Genomic DNA, 20,887 nt, shown 5'->3' on the forward strand with positions numbered 1-20,887 from the left:
AGACGGAGTTTAGGACCCAGATTACTCCGTGAAGCTCCTCCCTACGGCAGCCGTAATGCTCTGACGATCCATCAAGCAGTGCGGCTTACCAAAGTTAGTTATATATCGTTACCGCACATGCTTTAAACTATACGATGATGTGAATTTTAGGCCATATCGCCCAGCCCTGTGAATACGATGTTTGTGTGATTATCAGTGAAAGAAGCAGTGAGGAGGATGGAGAGAGAGAGAGGACAGAGGGTGAAGTTAGAAACACTAAAAGGATTTTTCATGGATTTCATGGATGATTTGAGTGATTTCCAGCAGGACACTTAAACATGTCAGTGGACGTCCTGAAGAACATATTCACTGATATGAAACGTGTCACTGAACAGGATCAATATCAGTGGAAACATGGTGGAAACAGCTGTGACTGCATGGATGTGACACACTTCCAATCTGTTCTCCACTCTTGGATTTGGGATCCATGGAGCTGCTGCTGAGTCTGTACAATAAAGGAATGGTGTGGAAGGTTGAAGCGTACGGACACAAACACTTTGTGGTTACAACATGAACCTCACACCGTCTATAAAACACTGATGACATCATGACGTTTGCCAGGAAGTTAGCTCGGGGATGTAAACAGCAGCCAGAAACACAGCAGTGAATTCCATCAGCAGAAAATAGGGACGACATTTCAGCAGCAACAACTAAACACTGAACAATCAGCTCTGTGATTAATGAGGACATGAAGACATTAGGAGCAGCAGCATGAATGAGAGTGAATCCATGAGCTGCTGTGACATCAGCTCACATATCTGACACATGTTCAGTCCAGATGTCAGCAGTGTCTTCTCACTCAGTTTGTCCCACTGTGGGCAGTAAGAGAGCACAGCTGGTTCACCTCTGAGCCTCACTCTGACCCACAGCACTGTCACTCATCAGTACATCACACTTTAATCACACTAAAACAGAGTCTTCCTCAGCACCTTCATCCTCACTCACCATGTTTATGCCACTAAACTGTGTCTGTACTTCTGTCTGTAGTCAGAGGAGAAGCTCAGACGGTGACTGCTCTGGATATTTGTCTCTGTTTGTAACATTAGAGTTCACTTTACTACAAAGAAGCTCTTCATAGATTCTTATTTCTGTCTCTCTAACAGGAGCGTCTGAATGACCAACAACAGCAGCAGGTTTAAAATACTGCCCCCTGATGACACCACACAGGTACTACATGTAGATGTGAGTCTACAGCACACAGCGTAAGTGCACACACACATTTTATCTGAGAAACTCAAACCAAGGAGAGTCGTTTAGTACTGCGTATATCTGAGGAACTAAACTACTAACCTACACTAATTAATGATGTTAATGATCACATCTGGACTCACCCAGCCTTTCTGCAGTTCCTCACAGCTGGAATCAGTCTCTGTCGTCCCCGTTCTGATGTGTTGTACTTCTGCAGGTCCAACTCATCCAGAACCTCCTCTGACATCTGCAGCATGAAGGCCAGAGCTGAGCACTGGATCTCAGAGAGTTCCTGTTCTGATCTGTTCTCTGACTTCAGGAACTCTTGGATCTCCTGAAATAATGAGAGGTCGTTCATCTCCATCAGACAGTGGAAGATGTTGATGCTTCTGTCAGGAGAGATTTCATCACTGTTCATCTTCTTCAGGTTGTTGATGACTGTCGGGATGGTTCCTGGACTGATCTCTGTCTGACCCAGCAGACCTCCTAAGAGTCTCTGGTTGGACTCCAGACAGAGGCCATGAAGGAAGCGAACAAAAAGGTCCAGGTGGCCATTTTTACTCTGGAGGGATTTATACATGACTGTCTCAAGGAAATCATCCAGAGAGGACTCGTTGTATTCTTTTCCCAAAAAGTCCTCATTCCAGTCTATCCGCAGGAAGTCCTCCACCACCTCTGTCTTCCTGTTGGTGAAACAGTGGAACCTGTAGACTGCAGCCAGAAACTCCTGGATGCTCAGATGAACAAAGCAGTAGACTGGTTTCTGGAAGATCACACACTCTCTTTTGAAGATCTCTGTACAAACTCCTGAGTACACCGAGGCCTCTGTCACATCCAGACCACACTGCTCCAGGTCTTCTTGGTAGAACATGATGTTTCCTTTCTCCAGATGTTCAAACGCCAGCCTCCCCAGCTTCAGAAGAACTTCCCTGTCAGCCTCCGTCAGCTCCTGTGGACTCGTCTCATGTCCCTCGTGGTACTTGTTCTTCTTCCTCTTTGTCTGAACCAGCAGGAAGTGTGAGTACATGTCAGTCAGGGTCTTGGGCAGCTCTCCTCTCTGCTCTGTAGTCAACATGTGCTCCAGAACTGTAGCAGTGATCCAGCAGAAGACTGGGATACTACACATGATGTGGAGGCTCCTGGATGTCTTCATGTGGGAGATGATTCTGCTGGACAGCTCTTCATCACTGAATCTCCTCCTGAAGTACTCCTCCTTCTGGGCGTCAGTGAAGCCTCGTACTTCTGTTAGCCTGTCAACACATGCAGGAGGGATCTGATTGGCTGCTGCAGGTCGGGAAGTTATCCAGACGAGAGCCGAGGGAAGCAGATTCCCCTGGATGAGGTTTGTGAGCAGCTGGCTGACTGATGACTTCTGTGTGACATCAGACAGCAGCTTCCTGTTGGTGAAATCCAATGAAAGTGTGCTTTCATCCAGGCCGTCAAAGATGAACAAAAGCTGAGAGACAGCCAGCTTCTCTGCTGTGACCTTCTGTAATGTTGGATGGAAAACATGGAGCAGCTCCAGAAGACTGTACTGCTCATCTCTGATCAGGTTCAGCTCCCTGAATGAAAGCAGAACCACCACACTGACATGTTGGTTCTCCAAGCCCTCTGCCCAGTCCAGAGTGAACTTCTGCACTGAGAAGGTTTTTCCAACACCAGCCACGCCGTTGGTCAGAACCACTCTGATGGGTCTCTGTTGGTCAGGTAAGGCTTTAAAGATGTCCTGGCACCTGATTGGAGCATCATGGAGGGCGTCCATCTTGGAAGCTGTCTCCAGCTGCCTCACCTCATGTTGGGTATGAACCTCTTCACTCTGTCCCTCTGTGATGTAGAGCTCAGTGTAGATGGTGTTGAGGAGGGTTCTACTTCCTGTTTCATCACTTCCTTCAGTCACACGTTCACATCTCCTCCTCAGACTGACCTTATGTTCATCTAAAACCTCCTGCAGACCAACATCTGCTGAAAGAAAGAAAAACAGAAAGAAAACTCTTCAATGTCTGAACAACACAAGAAGTCCAGTTTTCAGAAATGAGTCCATCAGCAGACAGATGTTCAGTCTTACTTTGTACACAGCTGCTCTGACTGGCTGTCTGCAGTCCAGCTCTGCTTCTGGATCTTTCTCCACACTGGGGACAGGAGGAGTCTCCTGATGAAGCAGACTGGTCCCAGTATGAGGTGATGCACTGTCTGCAGAACCAGTGTCCACAGCTGGTAGAGGCTGGATCCTTCAGGACGTCCTGACACAAAGCACAGCAGGACAGCTGCTCCTCCTCACAAACACCACTCCTCTTCCTCGCTCTGTGAACACATTTCTTTATTACTGAAATCATTAACTGACTGTTGCTAAAAACTATTCAAATTTGACAAGATTGTGCAGAAGTTCTCCTCCTGTAGGCCCCCTACCAATAGATGGTGCCATAGGGGTCAGGTGAAGTGTGTGCTGGGTGGTGGCTACGAGTGGAGATCCTGGCAGACTGGTCCCTGGCTACTGAGACTAACAGGTGGGACATGTCAGCTCTCTGGTGGGGAAGGAGCCTGAGCTAGGCTGAGAGGTACCTTCAGGTATATAGTCAGGCTCAGCTAACAAGAACCAGTTTCCTGGAGAGGGACTGGACTGTCTCAGTCTGGAGTTACTCTTGCTAAGAGGCAGTAGCTGGGGTGGGTATTTTAGTATCCCCTCGGCTTGCTGCTTGTATGTTGGGGGTTTTCCATCCATTTACAACTGTTGAAATAGGTTGGTCCACATAACCAGCAACACTTTGGATTTTTCCCCAGTGGGTTTGCTGGCAGGTCATATTATGTTCATAATTTTTATTGACTGAATTTGTAGGCTTGGCCAAGTAGTAGAAAGCTTCCACTCAGGTGGTCTCAGAATCTCATCTCTGCTTTTTAGATTATGTAGTTCATTTTGTTTCTATGCTGATCAAAACACAAGATCAGAAATAAAGACTGCTAAACACTATTTTAGGAAACAGATTATTGTGATTTCCTTTTAGTAATTATTATTTATTAATGAGTCATATCCAGGAAGCAGATAAAAAGAAAACAAAGAAATGACACAAAAACATTGAACTTAACCATTCATTGCAGTTTTACTCATCTATAAGATAAAAGTATGAGAAACATTGCTGACAGTATCTGCTGTGACGTCTTTGTGCAACTATAAACATATCGGTAAACTCCTCATCGTTCGCATCAGTTAGAGGGTTTTTGGTAAATCAGAAGCATTTTATTACACTGGAGTTGTTAAAAGTACATGGGCACGTAGGCTTGGTTTTTTCCTAGCAGGTTGTTTTGGACATAAGACAGAATTGTGTCTGAGACAAGACCAAATGAAAGGTGTTAGGATTCGGCTTCCTAAGCAGTTGGGATGGACTCTGTGGGCTCAGGGATAAAAGGAATGATTTCACAAACAGATTAAAAGTGTCAATAAAACCAGTGTTAAGAGGCCTGGTGCTGAGGCTAAGCAGTCTGCTAAAACACTTGAGCCATCATTCAGAAAGAGCTCTGAGTCCCTCTGTGACTACCACTCAGGATCACTAATGTGGAGGCGTGGAGCAGGAGGACAAGGACAGGTGGAAGAAACCAAACTGAGATCAACGAGTTCATGTTACTAACAGCTCACCTCTCTGCAGCAGACACAGGCTGGGATTTAAAATTAATGATGCGACCATTCGACGCGTCACTCTGTAAGGACACACAGCTGGGTTCAGGTTCAGGTCCAGCAGGTCTCCCATTGATCCTGTCAGAAAAAGAAAAATGTGTTTTTATTTGCAGCCACAGAAGCTGAAGGAAACTTAAAATACTCATCATCCCAAAGAGAAACATGTTTCCAGGCTGAGCATGACCAGAAGGAAAATCTGAACTAGTGTTGGCAGTGTAAGAACAGAGCGCCACCCAGAGGTAAACACAGTCATTTACACAGTGCAGGACTATTGACGGTCCTACTGTGAGCAGCAGGAGTTTAAATGTTGGACATGTTTTATAGAATAAAGGAATTCCTCACTCAGTTACTTCCTTTGAGATGAAGTTTAGAGACCAGGAAACAAACAGTTAATTTAAAACAGACACCAACCTGAGATCAAAGAGTTCATGTTACAAACAGCTCACCTCTCTGCAGCAGACACAGGCTGGACTTTAAAATTAATGATGCAACCATTCGACACGTCACTCTTTAAGGACACACAGCTGGGTTCAGGTTCATGTTTACGTTTAGTTCCTCGTTTCTTCCTGTGAATAATGATGGAGCAGTGATGTGAGTGCTGAGCTGTGGCATGGAGAAGAGTCATCGACAGTTAGAGATGGTCATCTCACCTCTGAGCTTTGGTCTGGCTCTCATGTTCCCCACACAGAGTGGTTTTAGAGGGAGGGACTCCCTCCTCTCTGTCCTCACACTGATCCATGCTGCTCAATTCACATCAGCTCACACACACTTTCTACCTTCACCTGCAGAGGAAACACAAATCATTCATGTGCACATCAACTGAAATCCTCCTTTCCATCATGTGTGCTGTCCAAATATCAGCTGCTTCTTTCCTGCTTCATCTCAGTGTCAGCTGAATGCAGTCAGACAGCAGTGTGAGGCAGAGGAAGCTGCCATCAGCTGCTCTACTATCAGTCCACTAGATGGAGCCGTGATATGGGCAGAACGTTGTGCCATCAGAAACTGAATTTGAAGAAGTTGAATTTGAATTTGAACTGCTCAGATTGAATCTGTAACTTGAGTAAACGCTTTGAAACTGTATTTTATCTTTTAAAAATTTCACTTCTTACCGTTCAGTTTCAGTTCTACAATTCAGTTTTTTGGACTGACGTCTGGTTCCGGTTCAACAGTAACTGAGTGCAGATTAATAGAACTACGTTTTACCAGCACTGAAAGTGTTACTGACAGAAATCAACAGCATCTTGAGCTGAATTAAGAAGTCATTCATCATGTCAGACCAGCAGACAAACTCTCAGGTTGGTAATCTTTCTGAGAGTTTATTATATGTATAAGGACAGGCGTTGTGTAAACGACGCCTGTCGTGACAGCCTGACAGTAACTGTTATACTTATTGTAGCTGTTAGCTATAAATGCTAATTTAGCATAGTTTGCTCTGGTTCAGCTTTGACACACAAACATGATTCCAGGGAAACATGAATGTCCATCCATTGTATTTTAGGTTTATTTATGTCTTACACAGCATCCCAGGTTTTTAGCTAACTTAATAACTTTAGCTAAAGTGAATAGTTGAATTCATTAGTGCAGCATTACTGGATCACCTCTGTTTGAAATGATATACATAATATACAAATGATATATGCCACACTGATGTTTCTCCCTGTGTAGCTTTAATTTCTACTGAAGAAAACGCTTAGCAGTCACAGCTTTGTTCAGTGCTGCCTCCCCTCTGCACAGAAGTTGAAGGAGGCAGAGATGCAAAGATGTTCACTGGGAGAGACCAACAGCTGAGGGACAGCTGAGGTCAAACACTGAGACTGACATCTGCACTTCAATCATGTCTGTGTACAAACAGAAATCAGTAAGTGTTACTTGGTTTTAACATATAGAAATACACTATATCAGATTACAGGTCACTAGGGCTGCTCAATTAATCGAATTTTAATCTCGATTACGATCTGGGCTTTCAACGATCATTAAAAATGACTGAGCCGATTATTAGCCCCTCCCTCGTGCTTTATTCTCGCGCTGCTCCGTGTGGCAAATCGAGCGCACCTCTCTGCATTTCGAACACGTGTCACAACAATGAAGAGCAGCGGTCCCCAACCTTTTTTGCTCCACGGACCGGTTTATGCCCGACAATATTTTCATGGACCGGCCTTTAATGAGTCACGTAGGGATGCACCGATACCGATATCGGGTATCGGCCTTGATACCACATTTTCTAAAGTACTCGTACTTGTTAAAAGTCCCCCGATACCGAGGACCGATACCACGGTCTGAGACCTGTCTATGTTTGAGCGGCATGTAAGGGGTTAATCGCCCCGAGTGCCCGTCCCCAGGCCCCGAGTGCCCGCCCCCAGGCCCCGGCTGCAGCTCAGAGCTGAGAGAAGGGCAGGCGAGACAAGTCAGCCGTGTGGAGCTATTTCAAAGTGAACGAAGACGCGAAAACAAAGGCGGACTGCAAATTGTGCTCAGCGAAATTGTCCAGAGGCTCTAAAGGTAGCGCATTTAACACAAGCAATTTAATCAAGCACCAAAATCCCAACACGACAACGAGTACAAAGAGTTTACCCACGCTTATTTACCCACGCTTATTTACCCACGCTTATTTACCCACGCTTATTTACCCACGCTTATTTACCCACGCTTATTAGCACAGAGGAGCATAGCTGATGCTGTAGCAGTGGGACGGTAAATAGTTGGGCATTTTAAACACTCCACCTTAGCCTACTCCCGCCTCGAGGACATTCAGGGACAGCTCAACCAGCCAATAAAGAGACTGCAGCAGGACGTACAGACGCGCTGGAACAGCACGTATTACATGCTCCAGTCCCTCATGGAGCAAAAGCGAGTGCTGGGCGTGTCCGAGCACGAACTCCCTGACTATCTCACCGCTCACCAATGGGCTCTTATGGAGACGACTGTTGCCATCCTCGCCCCCTTTGAGGAACTAACTAAAAAAGTGAGCAGCTACGATGCACTAGCCTCTGATGTCATCCCAGCTGTGACTGTGCTAGTGAGACTTCTAAACAGAGAAACAGACGAGTAAATACCTCTCAGCCCCATGTAGCAGTGTGGAAAGTGAAAGGCTTTTTAGCTCAGTGTCACACATTATAGATGAAAACAGAAACAGTCTGACTGCTGATAATGCAGAAAAGCTACTTTTCTTAAAAAAACCTGCCACTCACTTTTTCTCTCCATTAAGTGAGTCATCTTAGACTTGATGTTAATACCTACCTCAGTTGCACTGACTGCCACAGTTCTATGTTGGTGGATGTTGTTAGTTTATTCAAATATTGTGCACTAAATAGCAAAGATGTTTATTAATGCCCCTTGTGTTGTCCAAAGCGGCAGAGTTTACAATAAACTGAAAACAATACTTGAGTTGCACTGTCACTGTTTACATTTTTTTTTCATAATTATTTATTCTGTAATATGTTGCATACAACATGCTTTTCATTTTAAATAAATGTTCTTAATTCCAAACCAGTCCCTTGTTTTTTTGTTTTTGTTAAATTATAGGACTAAAGCTGTTACCTGTAAATTTAAATCATGTTTTTATTAAGTACTCGGTATCGGCGAGTACTGAAATGCAAGTACTCGTACTCGTTTCCAAAAAAGTGGTATCGGTGCATCCCTAGTGTCGCGGATAAAGACAACAAAATAAAACTAGTACCGGTACCGAAAAAAATAAAATTTATTCATAACACACGTGAAAAGACCCAGGAAAACTGAGTAAACGATAAAAACGATAACAAAATAACGCTGAAAACCGATAAATACCCTGAAAACTATACATTTCACACCTGAGCCTCAACTCTCGCGGCCCGGTACCAAACGACTCATGGACCGGTACCGGTCCGAGGCCCGGGGGTTGGGGACCGCTGATTAAGAGGACCCGAGGGAAGCTCGGAAAGCTAAGCAGAAGTTATTTGGAGAGGAGAGTGATGCTGTTGGTTGAAGAGAGGTAAAAAACTTGAGTGGTGTGGAAACATTATGGGTTCAGTCAGACGTGGATCAAGTCGACACAGTGTGTAAACTTTGCTACAGTGTCGTAGCTGCACCACAGAGCAACACTGCAAAGTTCACTAAACATAGATGTTTACATTTTTCATTTATTTTTTATATTGCAAACATTTGCACTGTTATCAGTATTTGCACTATTTTATATTATTTTTTGACAATCTTTAAAGTCATTATTGAATACATTGTTATTGTTAAATAAATATTGTCAAATAATCGAGATCTCAATTTCAGTGAAAATTATCATTTTTGCCATAATCGAGCAGCCCTACAGGTCACACATATTTTTATTTTTAAACCTATATTTAGGTACATTAGCAGTGTTTAGGTTAGTCTGACTGGAGTTTCTAATATTCCTCTTTGGTTCCTGTTACGTCCCCACGATGAAGGTCTAGGGGTGTGTGGGGACTTGTAACAAATTTTGTGTCTCTGTCCTCTGAGTGTCCTTGTGAGTTCTTTCCCTTTTTTGTTCCCATGTCTCTCGTCACTCTCTGTCTCTCGTCTCCATTAACCGTGTCCATGTCGCTCTCGTTGTCTCCTCCCATTATCTCCCTAATCCATCTGGTTTCCCTGAAAGTCCTTTCCACACAAAAGCAACCTCTTGTGTGAGTTAGTCTGTATCTTAGTGCTTCCTGTTTTACTTTTGTTAGGGTTCAAATATTGAGGAGGGATACAGGAGGAATTCAAAATCACAACCCTGGTCCAGGAGGGTTAGGTCAAACGATGATTTTAATGAACACACGTGTGGGGAGATGAACACTGCAAAACATCAGCTGTAGATCTCCGCCCAATAATATACAAGCAGTTGTTTTTATAGCATCAGGGTAATATTTATGATGCCCCCTTATATGCATAAGTCTCAAAACCACAAATGTTCTGTTGACAACTTTTGGCACAGTTTGAAAAGAACATTCTCCTCGCCTCCAAGCCAAGTGCTTCCTGTAGCTCATCTCGCTCTTGCTTCTCCAAAACCTCAGGGCATGATCTGCAACAAAACTGTCAATTCTGCAGACTCAAAATGCAGTTGCAAGCAAAATATGTCTGAACTCTTACCTAGAAATGAGTCTACCTAAGATGTGTGTGTATATGTCTCCCGACCTCAATTACACTTTGTTTCACCTCACCTACTGGTGGCTGTAGCTCAGGTGGCAGAGCGGATCAGCCACTAACCAGAAGGTCGGTGGTTCAATCCCAGGCTGCTCCAGTCTGCATGCCAAATATCCTTGGGCAAGATACTAACCCCATGTTGCTCTCCGATGCATCCATCGGAGTGTGAATGTGTATGAATGTTAGCTACTTAGCACTTAAACTTAGAAGTGCTTGTGTGAATGGGTGTGATTGGGTGAATGAATTAGCTGTATAAAGCGCTTTGAGTGCTCGGACAGAGTAGAAAAGCGCTATATAAGAACCAGTCCATTTACCTACTAAAGCTCACAACCAGACAGAGGCCACTCTCATATGTGTAACAATCTACTAAAACTATATATGTATATATTGAAAAAATGCTTTAATTAAATGCCACTACTCAAAGCTTAATATTAAGATTATAAATGAATAATCGAGTTTTGTATTTATTTTTCCTTCACACAATAAAGCTGGATGTCCTGCCTGTGAGTCTGTGTTTGGGTCCAATCCTGCCTGCTCCACACACAGCTCATGACAATTTATCTGCAACATATTTTTTCTTCTGTCACCTGATGTAAGTAAGTAAGTAAGTAAAATTCTATTTATATAGCACCTTTCAAGATAAAATGTGCTTCACAGAAGCAAAAACGGACATACAACCTTGAACAAACAAAATCAACCAAAAGCAAGTTTAAACAGATAAGTTCTTAACTGCTGTGGAATAAGGGAAATATTTCACTGCTACTCATACTCATCATTATTACCATTGCATTAATTAACTTTGCATTAAGTCATAATGGTAAATGGCCTGCATTTGTATAGCTTTTCTAGTCCTTAAGGACCCCAAAGCGCTTTACACTACATTCAGTCACACACACATTCACACACTGGGGATGGCAGCTACACTGTAGCCACAGCTGCCCTGGGTCGCACTGACAGAGGCGAGGCTGTCAGTGCGCCGAAATTTTATTAATAAAATTAATAAAATTTCATAAAAGCATTTATTGAAGCTGTTGGCATTACATTAACATTTTTATTACAGGTACAGCTATGACCATTTTATACACATTGTATTTTGTGCTTATTAAAGAGTTGGAGCTTGGTCAATTAATTGGAGGTTGTAAGCCTCGTTCGGCGCGATGTCCGGATCTATTGTGTAAGTGACTTGGAGCTATAGAAGGTTAAAACTGCATACACGCCTACAAAACACATATAATACATATAATCTAGAAACAGGCCTGAATGTATTCAGCTTCTTGTTGCATTTGAGTTTGCCTAGTAACAGGTGACAGAAGATGGGCCAAAGAGGAGGACAAGTCCTTGGGGATCTTCAGGGCCTGAATTCCTCGCCATATTTGGAAAAAGATGCCAGAGAGGGGAACTTCGGTGTCTGCATTTATCTCTTAAAATTGATCATTGTCTGTAAAAGATGCAAATTATGTTCTTGTAAAACGCGAGAAGAGGTGTTAACCAACCCTGACGTTATAAAAGCAATCTGAAGTGTATTTTTGGGCGGAGATCTACATCTGATGTTTTGCAGTGTACATCTTCCCACGCGTGTGTTCAATAAACTCATCTGTTTGATTGCATCCTTCTGGGCCTCTGGTATTTTGTTTTGGTTCGAATTGGGACACTGCTTATTAAAAGAAATGACTGAGTCCACAGATCTCAAACTCAAAGGGAGTGAGTTCCAGAGTCTGGGAGCCACTGATACAAACGCTCTGTTTTTACCTTGTATGTGGACAACCAGCAAGCCCTGGTCACAAGACCTCAGGGACCTGCTGGGACGATAAGGAAGAAGAAGATCACTGATGGGAGCTACACCGTGCAGGGTCATGATTATAATCTTAAAATCGACCCTGAACTTGACGGGGAGCCAGTGCAGTTGAATCAGCAGGGGAGGGGCATGAGAGTTTTTGGGATGCTTTGTCAGAAGCCTGGCAGCAGCATTTTGAACACCCTGCAGTCGTTCCAGGGAGGCGTTACTTAAGCAAGTAAAGAAGGAATTACAATAATCTACGCGAGATGAAACAAAAGCATGAATAATCATTTCCAATTCAGAGCGTGACACAATGGGACTCAGCTTAGCAATATTTCTTAAATGGTAAAAACAAGAGCGAACCAAATATGTAGCGTGTGTGTCCAGAGCTGGATCAAAGGTAACACCGAAGTTTCTAATGGAGGGTTTAATATAAGAAGCACGAGGGCCTAGATTTTAAGCACGAGGGTTGTATAATATATAATGTTCTTCTCCCCCTTTTGCACAAGTGGAGGAGCAGTCAGGTTACATTTCACTGCGTGTTATACTTGTATACGAATAAAGAATCATGACTCTTGTCTCAACATCTGACTTCACCTGTTGACATACCTGATAACTGATGTCTAATTATCTGTTAATGTTAGCCATTAATTTTGCCAAACTTAATTTTCCAAAATAATTTCATTGATCATTATCAATAATTTAGTTTTAATTTTTGTGTTTAGTTTTTATTTCTGTTTTAACTTTTTCACATCTAGTTTTAGTTGTGAGTTCAGTTTTAGTGAACAACAATGACTTTTGTGTGTTTTGTTACGCTTCTTCCTGTTGGAGCGGAGCCAACAGTTTGTGACGCAGTATTTTCAAGACCGTCATGTTGAATCTGCGTCTAACACACATCAAATGTTCATTTACAAAGTCCGCTCTCTGTCTCCTGCTGCCCCTGTGAATATAAACACCAGGATCTCAGAGGCTCTCCGGCCGAGCTCAGACCACATTCAGTGTGTTTAGTCTGATTCCCGGAGTCTGATCACACGCAGAGAAAATGGCGGACACACTCGGCCTCATTAGAAAACATTACACACTCGTCGTGTCCAAATTCATGGGCTGCATCCTCCTGAGGACCCGGCCTTCGCGGTCTACGTGGGCCGGGTCCTCAGGAGGTCGGGTAGGCCGGAAGTAAACGGCTGTGGAATTGGACGGTCTAGCCTTCTCGATCTACTCCCGCCCTTAATTCAGAGTATTTCCGGTTGTCAGCGCCACAGCACGAAAATCGAAAATGGACCCCGAAATCTTTCTCCGTTTTTTGTGTTCATTTTTAATTATCAACGAGCTGAAAAAACTGTGTCGCGGTCGTCATCGCCGGCATGTTTTGTACTCCAGGCTCATCAGAGAAAATCATATCCAGGTAAAACTATTAATCTTGATGCATTTAGGAATTACTTAGCTAGTTTTATGGATAATTTCAGTGACTGAATGACGGCGGTCATTCAAAATATATGAACAAAATCTCTTAGAAAATGTTCTTCTATAAGTTTACATTTATTTTCAATTATTTATATGATCTGTTACTTATTTTAGTACATAAAATTGCAGTAAAATTGTCAGAAAGCTGAAAATAGGGTTATTTTTGAGTTCACAAAAAAGCTTAGCTAAACAGATGAAATGTATAAAATGTTATTCCTCAGTGTTAGTATATTTTACTCAAGCTTAGTAATCAGAATAATGCTTTGATGTAATAAAATAAATGAAGTCATACCTTTCTATTAAAACTGTTTATGCTGTTCTCCACCTTTTCCTTAACCAGACAAGGCCGTTGTACTGCAGGATTAACCAAAGTGTACCAGTCCTGGACCGTTTTTTTAGCCAGGAGGATCCAAGGCCTGATTTTCGGCTAAGCAGGGAGTCTCTGGCAGTGTTGTTAAATCTCCTGAACCAGGATCGGCGGCATGGATGGGGTGCCACAATTGAGATCCTAGTGTTTCTTTTCTGGTTGGCAAGTGGAGCATCCTACAGGGTGGTCTCAAGAGTGTTTGGGATGCTGCGTTCTACTGTCCACTACATCGTCCACAGAGTCACGAAAGAGGTGTTGGCCATTCGCTACCAGGTCATCCACCTCCCAACAACCCCAGAGGACCTGGAGGTAGTGTCCCGTGGGTTTGCAGGGCTGGCACACCACAGAGCCTTTATGAAAGCGGTGGGTGCAATCGACGGCTGCCACATACGCATCAAGTGTCCAAGTGGCCCTGATGGTCAGTGCTATAGGAACAGAAAGCTGTTTCCATCAATCATCTTGCAGGCGGTTTGTGACCATCGGGGCCGCTTCATCGACACGTACGTGGGCTGGCCTGGGTCGGTGCATGATTCCAGGGTGCTCCGCCACAGCCCACTCTACAGACAGTCAGTCTACCCTCCTCCAGGGCATTTCATCCTCGCAGATGGAGGGTACCCATGCCTCCAGCGTCCACTCCCCCTCATCACACCCTACAAGAGGCCAGGCCAAGGTGTGGGAGCCCAGCGCTTTAACAGCCATCATTCCAGGGCACGCTCCATAATAGAGCGTGCTTTTGGGATGATGAAGAACAGGTTCAGGGCCATCTTCCTGCAAGCGCTGGAGGTGCACCACACCTTTGCACCTCATGTAAGTGACCACCCAATGTCAAATTAATTGTGTATATATATATATGTGTGTATGAAAGAATAATGTGTATATGTATATCACTACAGGTAGTAACAGCATGTGCCATCCTCCACAACATTTGCCTCAGTGCTGGCGACATTGTGGCTCCTGAGGATGAACCTGAGGAAGATGGAGCAGAGGATGATGAGGGGGAGGCTGGATTGGAGGCAGTCAGTGGTGCTCTGTGGCGGGACCAGCTGTCTGCCGAGGTGTCTGCCCTGGAGGATGTACCACCAGACCATGACTACTGTTAACAGGCAAGTAAACATTTATCTAAGCATCTTTTTTAATACCACTTTTTCAAACTGTTGTCTGCTACAGAGTCACACGTATTATACTAGTAGTGAATCCACTTTCTCTGGTTTGCATATTTCTGAAAAACCTCTTAGTGGTGTGGCAGCCGTCGATTGAGTCAGCCCTGCAAACCTGTGGATGGACGATGCAGTGGACAGAGGGAGGAAGCATCCTACAACTCTTTGCAGACCACCCTGTGCGATTCTCCACTTTCTGACCAGAAAAGACAAACCGCGGGTCACAGTTGCAGCACCCCATCCATGTCTGATCTTCTTTTGGCAAATCCAGCAACACTGCCAGAGATTTTCTGTTTGTGTGATCTTTCAAAGTATTTTTTTTTTAAAAAACGGTCCAGGAACAGGTCACTTTGGTTAATCCTGTGTGAAAATTTGTAAATATTTGTATATATTTTTCCTTCTCTGACTAAAATTCATGTTTTAGAAATATTCTTGTTTTATTGTTATTTACCTTTAAATGTCCATTTAAAACTCTTCAAAGTTTATGTTCATACATGTTAAAAACTGTAAATAAAATGAGTTCAGTGAAATCTGTTTTCATCAATTTATTCATAATGAAAAACTTAAAATAACACAGAAAAAGGTAAGAAATGTATTAAAAAAAAAAGAATATCTGAAGGCACAACCAATTTGGGGACTAATTTTCATTAATCAAAAACTTTTAGTATGACATAACAAATAGAACAAAGTAAGAACATTATCTGAATATATTTTTAAGTTATTTAGGAACTAATTTTTCTAGTATGGAAAAAAGTCTGTCCATCCTGTCCCTGCTCTCCTGTTCTCTCCTCTCCTCAGCCTCCCTTTGGTACTGCATGTCCTCTTTGATGAGCTCAAGGAGCTCATCCCCTCTTTCCCTTCTCCTCTTCCTTCCCGATGTTGCTGGCTGACCTCCTTCCTCATCTGTCTCCTCTTCCATCTCGCTTTGGTCACCCACTGCTGTACTTGGCCCTGGAGTGTCCTCAGGGAGAGAGGAAATAAGGACAGGGGGCCTAATGGAAGGCCTCTGTCCCATCACCTCATCCATGAGGCCAAACCAGGGCCAAGTAGCAGCAGTGGGCTTCCCACTGACTCCCTCACCTGACCCTGGACACTTGCAATCCTAAAGGCAGAGGAAATCAGAAATGACAGACAAATATAAACAATACAACTTTTAGTAAATGTACATTTATTAAATTTCATTCTTAAAAATTATCTTCTTGACAGCACACATACTTTGTATCTTTTCTTTAAGTTATCCCACTTCTTTTTGGCCTGCAAGGGGGTGACTTTCCCTTGCAGGCCCATCTTCTCGAGAATAGTCCTGATCGCACACAAAAAAATAAGAGAAGAGAGAAAACCATAACAACTATAATAATCCCTAAATCCAAAAGTTTTCACAGCAGAACACAAGAGGAATATCGTCTGGACATCACAGGTTCTGTACAGAATGAGGGTTATTGAAACCGTACTCAGATGAATATGATGTGTAAATTGATTTATTCGTGTACCTCCATCCCACAGTTGCTGAATTTTTTACCCCGGTGAAGAGGTGATCATTTTCTCCTCTAGTTTTGATGAAGTTTGCCGTTTGCTCTTTGGTCCCTTTAAACATATCACAAAAAAGTTGATTGGGAAAAATGTAAGCGCCAATGAAAAACCGCGGGACCCACCATACAAGCTAGTTTACGGACACTTTTTATGAAGATTGTTTAAATAAATATTACAAGTCTATGCAAATTCACAACCCTAACAACATAACTGCTATAAAATTTAACTTTTGTACCACCAGATTTTCATATACTTACATTTAAAAGTGTATTCGTCTCCCGGTGTATCTTTTTGTGCCGCCATCGTTATGTGAATGTGCAATGAAGTTATGTCCAATGAATTCTGGGCCGGCAAGCTATCGAGCTGGTGGGGTGACAGACGTCACCAGTGTTGGGACTAACGCGTTATTAAGTAACGCGTTACAGTAACTACGTTATTATTGTGGTAACGCGCACGGTAACTAGTTATTATGCCAAAACCAGGAACGTGTTACTCGTTACTGGGATTTAGATAGGCTCGTTATTCGTTACTTCGTGTGGTGGCTATCGCGGAGCTTCCACAGATTCAATAACATTAGCAAGTGGTGGAAGCCAGAAGGTGGATGAAGGAAAAGGGAGGCGAGAGGAGAGACCCGAAGCGGCCGCTGGTCCGAGAGTGTCAGGTGAACTGAACTTCAGGTAAGAAGTTATAACCTGCAGTCCATCTGGGTCAGATATGAACCAAGTTTAGGTGGAGTTTATTTTCGTTATGCTGACTTTTTCGTACTGCGTGCTAGCTAGCATGACGGAGTTTCTATACAGCTGGGTGGGTGCTATGTTACTGATGTTTAACTTTATTTTGTTCATAAGGTTAATTATTAGAGTTGCCAACCGTCCTGTAAAAAACGGAATCGTGTTTTGTATTGGAACACAGTTTGTCCCGGACTTCAGCTACAATGAAAAAGACACAAAGTTGGAGTTATTCTGTGTTTATGCTGCACAGCTGCCTCTTCTTCTCTCATCCTCTCACCCTCCCTCTCCTGTTTCTACTTCAATCATGAAACTGATCAATGATCAGCTGATCGGCTTTTCTCTCTTGTTTATTTATCGCCCACTTTGCGCCAGAAAGAGGAAACCAGCGGATGTCACGGTAAACAACAGCAGCACTTTTAAGCTTGATCAGCTGTTGTTAGAATTTATTTAATATTAATTCCTAGTATCAGCTGATGTTTGCTGGAGCCACAGCTGTAAAGCTGCTGGTCATGATGGTTTGGATATGTGGTGAGAGGGAAACATGAAGATGAAACCAGGAGATGACAGCTGGTAACTGTGCAGGGGCGGGTCTAGCAAAGTGTTGCCAGGGTTCCATGTAGGGCATTAAAAGGGAAAGGGGGGCACAAGGAAATACTTTTCTTATTCTCATTTAAAATGTCTCACTTTTAAAAAAATAATTATCTGAGTCTTACAACAAACGATTGATAGATTGATGCATATATACCATCAGAACAGTGTACATCACTGTCACAACAGTGTTTATTTTCATTCAAAGGCTTTATGATTTTTCCTATAATGGCGGCCGGTCTCTAGTCAAAATGCCCGGGACGATTTTTTTTGTCCCAGTCCAGCCCTGTATGCAGCTCATCTGCAGTCTGGTGTTGCCTACATCTTCCTATTCAGAAGGCAGAATTTCCGAGTTCTGAGTACAATCAAAAACACCATGACTGCAGTTTTTGTGTTGGATGTAAAAAGCAGGCTAGGATAGAATCAGGCGTGGGATTTCTCTCGTGGAAATGTGCACATTATTTTTTCCTTTCTATTGGTAGGTGGCACAGTGCACTTGTGGCAAGTAAGCAAGCTAGAAGACTGGCAATCTTGCTGGGTATCCAGTTACGGAAGCAACACATTAACAAGAGAATTCTGAGTAAAACCAAAGTTACTTTCCCTAGTAACTAGTTACTCTGAAAGTAACGAGTAACTTGAAGTAACTGAGTTACTTTTGATAGAAGTAACTAGTAATGTAACTAAGTTACTAATTTAAAGTAACTTACCCAACACTGGACGTCACCGACAACGTCGAAGCACTTTTGCAAATATGTCATATCTTGACAAACCGAGCAGATATTTGATGTTTACACAGCTACTTTCTCGCCTGAAAATATGTTAAAAGTTTATTTTGTGACCCAGAAAGATTAATAAGAGTAATTTTAAAACTTAGCAGCGGCCGCCATTGCCGGAAACTGGAGCTTGGCTGGGCCGCGCTATGAATTCTGGGATATGGTGGGCCAAGAAGGACACACCCGACCCATCCTTCAAATTCGGGGAAAAGGAGGACGCATTTGTCGGCTGCATTCGGAGGAGTCTACGAATTTGGACAGCCTTCGGCGCGTCGCTGTGACGTAATCGGTCTACAAATGCGGCCTCAGGAGGATGCAGCCCATGAATTTGGACACGACCACTGACTTTAATGGAGAGACCGGAAATACAAACACACACAGTTTGTTGTGTGAAGAAATCAAACATGAGCTGAACAAACAGTAAAGTTCCTAAAGACAAACTGTTAAAGGAGGAAACAAAGCAAACTTACAGTTTCTTCACACACCAACAACAAGCTCCACTCCACTAAGTTCAGCAAAGAGAAACTTTGAGCAGGAAGGAAACACCCAGAGAGGCGTTTGGGGACACTCAGAAGCATCGAAAAGTCCGTGTTGCATTCAAGTGAAACTTGGAAATTCACTAATCTTCAACTAAGTCCTTAATTGAAGATTTATTTCTGCTGGTTTTCCAGTTTGAAGCACAAACATTTGTCATCACTTTGCTGTTCTTCTTCCTGCAGCGTTTGAATGTTTCAACACTGAACTGATGTTTGTCCAAGGCTCATTTCAACCTGTTGAAGTCATGAATGAAAGTGCAGACTGAGAGTGGACATGACATGATGTTTAAGGTGTGTCATGTGACATGTTCTGTATCGTCACACATGTCTAGATTGTCCCTGATATCATAACTGCTCAAACACTGATGATTATATTTGAAGAATTATTACTGATGGCAGCAAAGTTTGAATGGAGCTCTCTGTCTGTGCTGATTTGTCGCCCTCTGGAGGTCAAAGCACAAACTGCATGATGTCACTGTAACCACCACAGTGACAGGAAGTGTTTTTAAATGACTGAAACACTGAAATGATGCTAACGGCGGTCGTTAGGCTCACTGACAGCAATGCTGATTTGTTCATGTCAAACACTCAGGCTCAGGTCAGACTCCTTCATCCTTCAACAACATGTTTATGGACCAGCGGACTTTCCAGCATCATTTCCTGTTAGCTTGGTGTCTCAAATGAAAGAATAGATGTGGATCTGTGTCAGAGAGCAGCTTCTTCCTACATTGGTTTCCACGAGCATCAGTCCAGCTGCTTAAATTAAATTAAATTAAATTAAATTAAATTAAATTAAATTAAATTAAATTAAATTAAATTAGGGCCCAGCAGAAGGTGGAAGAGGAGGAGGATGGCTCAGTATCTGACGCCCTGTGAGTGTCACTGATGCTGCCCTCACATCTGATCTGTTTTCCTGTTGGAGGGAAACGGGCCACCATCTGGCATGTCTCGTAGTCTGTGTGACATCCCTCGTGTCATGTCAGGTTAAGTGTTTTCAGGATTGTTGTGCAGTTCATGTTTAAGTTATTCATGTATTGCATTGCCTTCTCATGCACTCTGCACAAGGTCCTGTTCACAGTCATTGTCAGTCCTCCTAGTTTTGTCATAGTCATGTCACAGTTCTCTTAGTTTCAGTTCTCCCAGTGTAGGTTCTAGTTTAGTTTCGCCACTGCCCTTTCTGCTTTATGTTGCCCTGTATCAGCCATAATAAAGGCTCACCTTTTTGTTATAGATATTTCTGTCTCCGCGCCTGTGTCCAACACACACACACCTCCGCACAGTCTGCCTCAGCCGATTGTGACACAGTTATCAGCCCCATAACTGTGGCTCAGATTAGCCCTCCTGCACCTGCTAGCAGGCTCAGTAGGTCGTTATCGCCAATTCATGAGCCGGACCGCTGTGTCCCAAAAATATTGAAACCATTGACATGATCTTTATTTTAAAACAGGTGAGCAGATCCAGTGTATGTCATCAGTGAGCTGGTGAAAAGATGCCAGGACAAGAACATCAGCCTGAACTTCATATACGACACTGTGTGTGTGCTGTCCTCACATATACATGTCAGTATCTTAGTTTACTATATGGCACAAGAACAACATTTCCTATTTATAAAACACTGTTTGGTGTTTATCAGACAAACGCCCACATAGAAAGCAGGTCTGACCCGGATCTGGTATCAAGCCGGCACTGCTGGCTGACTTCCATGAGACGTATGTCATCCAGATACGGGCCAGGCCTGGCATGGATGCCACTGTTTATGTGACTGCATGCCATATCTGGCCTGATTGTGGTTTGGGTATGTGGCCCAGGCTCATAGAAAACAGGTCTTGGGAGGAGGAAGTCATCAGATCTAGGTATACATATTTCTGTATTAGTAGTCAAAATGACTCATTTAGATTCAAACTGAGACAGCTGACAGAGATGGGACAAAGAGGAGGTCA

The 20,887-nt window shown here is 43.2% G+C and overlaps 3 protein-coding genes across 3 annotated transcripts in view; all 3 read right to left on the minus strand.

Annotated features, from left to right (window-relative positions):
- Positions 1 to 3,560, minus strand: part of LOC148101080 (protein NLRC3-like) — a 34,758-nt gene extending 31,198 nt beyond the window's left edge. Inside the window, exons 1-2 of the mRNA XM_087845784.1 lie at positions 3,293 to 3,560; positions 1,371 to 3,189 (exon numbers count right to left, since the gene is read on the minus strand). Of these exons, the coding sequence (XP_087701910.1) occupies positions 1,371 to 3,189; positions 3,293 to 3,560 (2,087 nt within the window). The remainder of the gene's footprint in view (positions 1 to 1,370; positions 3,190 to 3,292) is intronic.
- Positions 3,561 to 4,820: 1,260 nt separating this feature from the next.
- On the minus strand, positions 4,821 to 18,926 carry LOC148101081 (uncharacterized). Its single transcript, XM_087845781.1, has 4 exons — positions 18,882 to 18,926; positions 5,545 to 5,676; positions 5,341 to 5,460; positions 4,821 to 4,972 (listed from the first exon to the last, which is right to left on the minus strand). The coding sequence occupies exons 2-4, from the start codon at positions 5,631 to 5,633 to the stop codon at positions 4,852 to 4,854; spliced, it is 330 nt and encodes a 109-aa protein (XP_087701907.1). The 5' UTR covers positions 5,634 to 5,676; positions 18,882 to 18,926; the 3' UTR covers positions 4,821 to 4,851.
- LOC148101082 (uncharacterized) lies at positions 15,428 to 16,728 on the minus strand. Its single transcript, XM_087845777.1, has 4 exons — positions 16,577 to 16,728; positions 16,280 to 16,373; positions 16,005 to 16,092; positions 15,428 to 15,891 (listed from the first exon to the last, which is right to left on the minus strand). Exons 1-4 carry the CDS (start codon positions 16,620 to 16,622, stop codon positions 15,508 to 15,510), a joined length of 612 nt encoding a protein of 203 aa, XP_087701903.1. The 5' UTR covers positions 16,623 to 16,728; the 3' UTR covers positions 15,428 to 15,507.
- Positions 18,927 to 20,887: the final 1,961 nt, after the last annotated feature.

The sequence above is a fragment of the Neolamprologus brichardi genome, chromosome 9, assembly GCF_056152115.1.
Source record: "Neolamprologus brichardi isolate AB-2024 chromosome 9, ASM5615211v1, whole genome shotgun sequence".
Lineage (NCBI taxonomy): Eukaryota > Metazoa > Chordata > Actinopteri > Cichliformes > Cichlidae > Neolamprologus > Neolamprologus brichardi.